The sequence below is a fragment of the Pygocentrus nattereri genome, chromosome 16, assembly GCF_015220715.1.
Source record: "Pygocentrus nattereri isolate fPygNat1 chromosome 16, fPygNat1.pri, whole genome shotgun sequence".
Lineage (NCBI taxonomy): Eukaryota > Metazoa > Chordata > Actinopteri > Characiformes > Serrasalmidae > Pygocentrus > Pygocentrus nattereri.
The window spans coordinates 5,331,269-5,338,768 of NC_051226.1; the positions used below are offsets into that span (position 1 = coordinate 5,331,269).

The 7,500-nt window shown below is 44.5% G+C and overlaps 1 protein-coding gene across 1 annotated transcript in view; it reads left to right on the forward strand.

Annotated features, from left to right (window-relative positions):
* The window catches only part of smad7 (SMAD family member 7), a 26,553-nt gene that overhangs the window by 9,774 nt on the left and 9,279 nt on the right, over positions 1-7,500 (forward strand). The window contains exon 3 of the mRNA XM_017711334.2: positions 109-180. Within this exon, the coding sequence (XP_017566823.1) occupies positions 109-180 (72 nt within the window). The remainder of the gene's footprint in view (positions 1-108; positions 181-7,500) is intronic.

Below are 7,500 nucleotides of genomic sequence, written 5' to 3' on the forward strand. Positions count from 1 at the left end.
TTTTGGCCAGACTAGAACGCTGAGGTTAGTTTTTAAACATAAAAATCTCACCAGATAGTGAAAGAAATGAAGAAGCAGTATGTTAACTCTCTCTCTATCTCTCTGTAGATTCTCCAGACACTATACCTACTTCCACTGAAACTGGGGGAACGATACATTCAGCCCCTGTGGGGTTCTCAGGTAAGAACAAACTGTCCTCTCCTCTTTATATCCCTCCTTAAAACTGCCTGCATCCTCCTTTCGCTCGTGCTGATTCATTTGAGTGGCAAGTTATGAATGATTATAATTAAACTCCACTCTGACTGACGCTGGATGGAGCTCAGGCACCCCAGGGAGCGCAGTTCTAGCCTAACACTGGGGGGCTTTGTACACCTCTAGCCAGCGAAGCTCATGTGTGGCTGCTCCCGTTCTATGGGCAATCATTTTCTCTGGAGATTACCTTAAAGTTCACTAACTAAAAGGTCTGTCTGGATACTTTTGGAACATTTCTCCCGCCTAAATATGAGGCTGAGGGATCCAGTGGTGTTTACGAGAGGCACTGGGAGGTAGAGCGAGGGAGTGGAGTGAGAGGTGGGGGAGGTAGAGAGAGCGATGGATGTAGAAAGAGTTGGTTTGGACTGTGCCTGCTTCATTCGTACAGATGTTTCTCATTAGTGGGACTTTAAAGGCTTTTTTCTGTGCGATGGTGGGTGTGCGCTGCCCCGTTCCTTGGAGATGAGGGAGGGACTGTGCGTGTGCATGTTTCCAGATCGGCTCTGAGATAGCAGCGAACTTAGCCTGAGAAGCGGGGCATAAACATGGCCAAAACTAGAGCTCTAAGAGCCCCGGGCTTCAGGGTTGAGGTGTGGGCCGATCGTCAGATGGACATGCTGGATTATGTTGCCTCTCTGTTCTTTCAGGCCTCTGCTGGAGCGACTCCCTTTCGCCGGCCCCTCGTGTGCCCCACCGTTTGTTTTACGTCTCTTTTGTATGTGTGCGTATCCGAGGATGAAAAGCTTGCCGCTCCTGTGCCGACAGCAGCCTGCCGTGCGAGCAAAAGCCCACTAATGTCGTTCCTCCCCTTCTCTTCTCTTCTCTTCTCTTCTCTTCTCTTCTCTTCTCTTCTCTTTCCTTCTTTCCTCTTCTCTACTGTTCTTTCCTCTTCTTTTCTCTCCTCTCCTCTTCTCTTCTCTTCTCTACTCTTCTTTCCTCTTCTCTACTATTCTCTTCTCTACTTCCTCTTCTCTCCTCTTCTCTTCTCTCCTCTTCTATTCTCTTCTACTTTTTTCTCTACCCTTCTCTTTCCTTCACTTCTCCCATTCTCTTGTCTTCTCCTCTGTTCTCTTTTCTTTTTGTTTTTGTTCATTTCTATTCATTTTTGTTCCCTTCTGTTCTCATCTTTTTTTCTCCTCTCATCTCTTTTCTTCATGTTTGTTCTCTAAGTGTTCCTCCCTTCATTTTTGCTCTTCTCTCCTTTCTTTTTTGTTCTCTTTTCTTCTGTTTTGTCCTCTTCTTTTCTTTTCGTTTTTGTTTGCTCCTTTACTCTTTAACTGTAGTGCCTGAGGCCCGGTGTTGCTACCCAACTCAAATAAACAGATTACATACAGACAAATTAATGCTCGCTCTGTCTGTCTCTCGTTCACTGGCCCTCCGTGCAGTCCTCCTAGCTCGACCTGCAAAGCCAAGTAACTCCAGACTTCTAAGGGTTAACATTGCAGCTCTGAACACACAAAAACTTTCTAAACTGATAAAAAGGCCAAACTGGACTTGGCTGGACTGTGTGTTTGGCTGCATGGGGAGATTGTTAATGTACAACATGATAATGCGCAGCTTCAGCAGGAAGAATTTTTTGTTTTGTTCTCTCTCTGCCTCTAATCCCAACGTGGTCCTGAACAAACACACCGTGTTATTACATTTCGCTTGTATGTGGATGTGGGAGGGAGGTGGCGGGGGGGTGGGGGGGTGGGGGGCATTCAAACAGGGTTATGTTGCAGGTCTAGTGGAAAATCCGAGCCGAACAGAAAGCAGGCTCCAGTGTTCTGCGCGGTAAATAAGTAGTGTGGTGTTGTTCTGCTCCTCCGGTGCGGTATATAGCCAGCTCCGTGCCTGTCTGCTTTACTGGCAGGCAAAAGAACAGATCTGCTAAAGCCTTCATTAACTAATCATCAGAGCCGGCTCACGGTGGTGTAATGGCGAACGGGGAAATATTGTTTTGCTGATTCCTTGGCACCATTCGTGGATAATTTTATTGATTTTGGAAGTAAACAAGAGATAGAACAGAACTGCTTTACTGTCTTATCACTGTCCTTGCTTCTTAGGTGTGTGTGTGTGTGTGTGTGTGTGTGTGTGTGTGTAAGCCTGAGCTGGATTACTGGATGGTTTAAACTCTGTATTGTGCTGTGTTGTTTGTCCTGGAAAGCTGGGGGTTATTAAGAGTTAACCTCAATCTGACAGCCACCAACAGACATGCACAGTGGGCTGTGTGCCAGAAACAGAGAGAAAGAAAGGAAAGAAAAACAGAGAGAGAAAAGAAAGACAGGGAGAGAGACACACTGAGAGAATGAGTACTATGATGTTCTCTTAATGCCATATCCATTTTTTTCATTCACCTCCTTTATCGCTCTCTGCGCTCTCACACTCTTTTTGTTCTTTCACTCTTTGTCTCAGACCTGTTATCTGTGTTAATGCTCACACAGCCATATTACAGTGTGTGCTTTAATCGTGCCTAAATGGATGGATGTGGATATTTTGACAGTGTGTAGAGTTGAATGTGCTGATAAGTGTTTAGTTTTAGGTTTTGTTTCTTGGGCACAGGTGTTGAGTGTTTTAGTTCGAGGTGTTTACGTTTGTAGCACGTTTATGGCTGTAGTTTTTAAGTGTCTAGGAAGTTAGTATTAGAGGGATTTAACGTGTCTAGGCATTTAATGGTTTAGTTTGTTGTGCGTTTAGTTTTTTAAGGGGGTTCGTTTTTAAACATTTAGGGGTTTAGTTTTTTTTTTTAATTTAGTGTAAAAACTGTTCAGGTTCAGGGTTTAGTTTTTAGGGGTTTATCTGCTGTGTTCCTTTTGGGCCTAAAGAGAGAGATGAGAGAAGACGGTGCTAAAAGGTGTTGGGAACGCAGGAGGTGATTCTGTGTGTACGTTAGTGCACATGTATATGATGTGGAATGGTGAGATAATGATGAGATATCACTGTGTGCTTTTTATCATGTGTGCAGTTGTGGATGTAGAGAGGCTGATGGTGAGACGATGAGTTTAGAGATATTTTTCGTGTGTGTGTGTGTGTGTGTGTGTGTGTGTGTGTGTGTGTGTGTGTGTGTGTGTGTATGCGGGTGTGATGGTATGTGTGTTGGAGCCGGCTGGGCAGTGTGTAAGGTGAGAGTGGAGTCTCCACACACTCAGACTGGCCTCCTGCCCACACTCTCTCTCACACACACACACACACACACACACACACACACACACACACACTTCCTCTACACGGGGAAATTTAGTCAGAGGGGTATTATTAACCACACACACATAAATGTACACAATCCCCCCACCAGCCTCCAAATGCAGTCGATCAGCCAAGACATGTCTGCTGTCTGAAGTTTGTTTCTTTAGTTTTGCGCTGAAGCTCTGAAGCTGATGTAGCTAACAGGCCATGGAAGCTCATACCCCACCAGTTAGCACCGTGCAAACTGCCTGCCTAAATCAGCACACACTCGTCTCAAACTGTGTGAATTTTCAGTGTCTCTGATGCACGTGATGATGTGGTGTTTGACACTGTATGGCACGCTGTTCATCCTAAACGTGGGCAAGAATACAGACGCAGTGCAGAAGGTCTGTGTTTCTGGCTGTGCAGCGCTCCTCCATCCGTCTTTAGAGATCAGAGTATGCCGTACAGTGTTAGTAACAACATAAGCAGGCCCACTTATGCTTGTGTTTAAGTTGCTGTAGGTGTGTATGAGCGACTTTAGTCGTGGCCACTGACTCCGCGCTCCGATGTCCTACAGGCTGTGCTGTTACTGTGACGACCCGCTTCTTCGTTCCTGGTTTGTTTGGGTTAGCCACGGAGGAAAGGGCAGCACAGGAAATGACATCATTCCTCGGAGGAAAAAGCGCAGGGTCTGGGCAGGGCCCTCCTGGTGGCCTCCACGAAACGGAAAGAAAACATTCTGAGAGAGAGAGAAAGAACGACACTGTGTTTGTCTGTCTACAAGTCGTCTGTCTACAAGGACAGAGAGAGAGGGAGAAGGAGAGAGAGAGAGAGACATAGAGAGGGAGAAGGAGAGAGAGAGAGCGAGAGAGACATAGAGAGACATAGAGAGAGAGAGAGAGAGACATAGAGAGAGAGAGAGAGAGAGAGAGAGAATTGTCCCTGTAATTCTTTGTGGAAAAGGCTTCCTTACCTATGTATCCATTTAGGAAGAGGAGGAGGAAGAGGAGGACATGGACAAAAAGGACAATGAGTGCTGAGAAGAGACATGGAGGGAAGAAAGGAGAGAAGGAAAGAAGGCAGAACAGGAGAACAGAGGACAGAAGGGGAGAGAGAGAGAGAGAGAGAGAGAGGCGTCTCTCTAATTTCAGAGCCTCTCTGCTGTTCTGTTCTTTCATTACTGCCCACTTCCTCCCTCAGCACTGCAGCCAAGCAGGGTTTTGGCTGGCCGCTCGGCTCGGCTCCTCTCCCTGTGTCATTATGCTGCCCTCAAAAACCAGTCCAGAGGGGGGGAGAGAGAGAGAGAGAGAGAGAGAATGAAAGCATGAGATGGAAGGAATGAAAAAAGTGAGCAAGGGTGAGAGAGAGAGAGAGAGAGAGAGAGAGAGAGGGGGAATGAGAGAGAGTGTGTAGGGTGGGTTGGGAAAGGGGGGGGGGGGCACTGTGAAATAAGAGAGAAAGAGAGTGAAAGAAGGGAGAGAGGAAAAAAGAAAGGGGGAAAAATTAACCAGAATATTTTCCTCAGAAAGCCCACGTCCAGCACACCGTTTGCCTACTGAGAGAGGGAGAGAGACAAAAGAGAGAGAGGTAGTGAGAAAAAGGGGAGAGAGATGGCTGAAAAGAGAAGAGAGAGGGACTGAGAGAGAGAGGGAGAGAGCCAGAAGAGTGAGGTAGTGAGAGATGGATAAAAAGAAAAGGGAGAGAGACAGAAGAGAGAGATGGATGAAAAGAGAGAGAGAGGTGCACGCTAACCAGAGAACAAGTTGGCCATTGTTGTGTCCAGTCTTCTCTAAGGCACCGGCTTTTCGCATCAGCCAGTGTGAGGTTATGATCAAAAGAGAGATAGTGAGGGATTCATTCCTGTCTTGGTGTTCAAATGAATCAATCGGAAAATCATGATTCAACTGCATCTCATTCACAACGTAGAACCTGTTGAATCAGTTCTGCTTTGGCTCGTTATTTTGTCTCTCAGGCTAATTTCAAACATAAAAATATGCTTGGTGTAATGTCTTTAAAGTCTGTATTCCATTACTGTAGAAATAGTTTAATAATTTAGTGCATTTTTTAAAACATAATTCATAATTACGCCACAATAATCAAATTGAATCGAATCATGAAGAGACTCGCTTTGATATTTGATTTGATTGATTTTGCCTGAAAGCAGACAGGAAACAATTTGATTCACTTTGATTTGATTCACTACGATTCAATTCAGAAATTCATCGAAAACACTGCACTGTGACTGGATGAACTGTTTACTCAGTGGTGGAATAAAGACAACAATATTGCAACATGCTTTTTGGCACGTATCGGATCAGGAAAAGGAAAGGAACGCTGGGGAGTTTCTTTCCGATATTCGGATGCGGATTCAGATGAATCATTTAATAACTTTGTAAATGCTCGTAATTGAACCGAATTGTTATGAGGTCAGTGACTGTCTCTGTCTGTTCCATTCACAAAGTTGATGACCAATGGGTGGAAACCCTGGGTTGGGCATTTAGTCCCAGTGAGACAGGCTGTCTGGTGTCTCTCTCTCCGCTGGAGGAGAATGAATGGTTGTGGTTGGGTTGAGCAGATTATAATTAATAGTCATCTTTTAGAGAGAAAAAAAAAACAAAGCCACAACAACGTATGTGTCTCTGCATAACTGGTGTGACTGGTTGTGTGGAGCCATACACTCTCTCACTCACACACACACACGCACACACATATAGACATACATACACTCATGCACACACACATGCTTGGTTCCCACGGCGATTGCTAACATCCTGGCCTCTGAACAATGGTAGCGGTTGTTCCGTTCTGTCTGCAGTGTGTGTGTGTGTCGGGATGTTAGGGAGAATGGTGAAGGTTGATGACATCGCTGTTTGCCGGGAGGTTTACAGAGTGTGCCGGTGTTTGTTTATGTTGTAGGACGATGCTCGCACGGCAGACTGTGTGTGTGTGTGAGTGCATGCGTGAGTGTGTGTGTTCTGAGGAAGTGACAGATTCCAGAGTGGAATTCTGACAGTCTCGCTTGATTGGCTGATGGTTGCCATGTTACACAATATCATAAAGGCAAAGCCAGTAATTGTTACATCATAAACCTTTGATCCCTCGTGCGGATTGTGATGTCATAATCAGACGTTCCAGCCGCCGTAGCTCACCATTCACTCTGTCAGGACTCGGCAAATTCCTAGTAATAGAAAACAGACCCCCTTTAGGGATGCAAATCTCTGAGCTCACAAGGATCGCAACTGGCCAAAACATGAGCGCTTTGTGCTGTGTTAGCTCGTAGGTTAGAGATGCACGATGGTAGTGGCTTAAAGAAAATGCACCAATGTTTAGATTTGACTGATTCAGGCTGATATTTTCGCTCTTGTCAGAACAAAACCTCGTATCTCCAAAATTACTACTTTACAGGAGAAGAAAAACCTTCTTTTCTTTTAATGTCAGTCAATGGAACCAGCTTTCCAAAAAAAGTGTTTTTTGGTCATTTCTTTTGGTCCGTTCATCATGAAATGTACACACAACATAAAAGGCAACAGATATTTTTAAATTATGCCAAAAACTCAAAAATTGAGATTTTTTTTGGAGGAGATTTTGTTCCAGCAACGTGTATATATATATATATAGCTGCCTGGTGATGAATTAGACCAATCAGAAGCAACAAAACACCCATGTTATTTATGTGTGACATCGCAACCATCACAACTAACTGAAGCACACATTCAAGCTTTATACCTGAAAAAGTGGAGAAAAACAAGCCTGGAAATTAATTTATGAGAATTACTACATTTAAATCACAATCGCAATGTTGTTCAGAAAAGTCTCGATTAAATATTTTCCCCAAATCGTTCAGCACTGCCATTTATTCTATTCCTGAAGAGCAGAATGCAGAGGCGAGTTTTGGGGCTGCTGCACTAAAATATCTGTATTTTACTCCTTTTGGTTTTCATTTGCAAGCCTGTAGAAAGTAACTGGTGCATTTCTCCATAATGTTAGTGTTATTAGTGCATATAGATTGGCACAGATGTGAACATGAAAAATATGGGATATCAGAATACAGAATTCCTTTATCAGTGCATGGTCCAGGCTGTCACGTTCAGTGCACCCCAG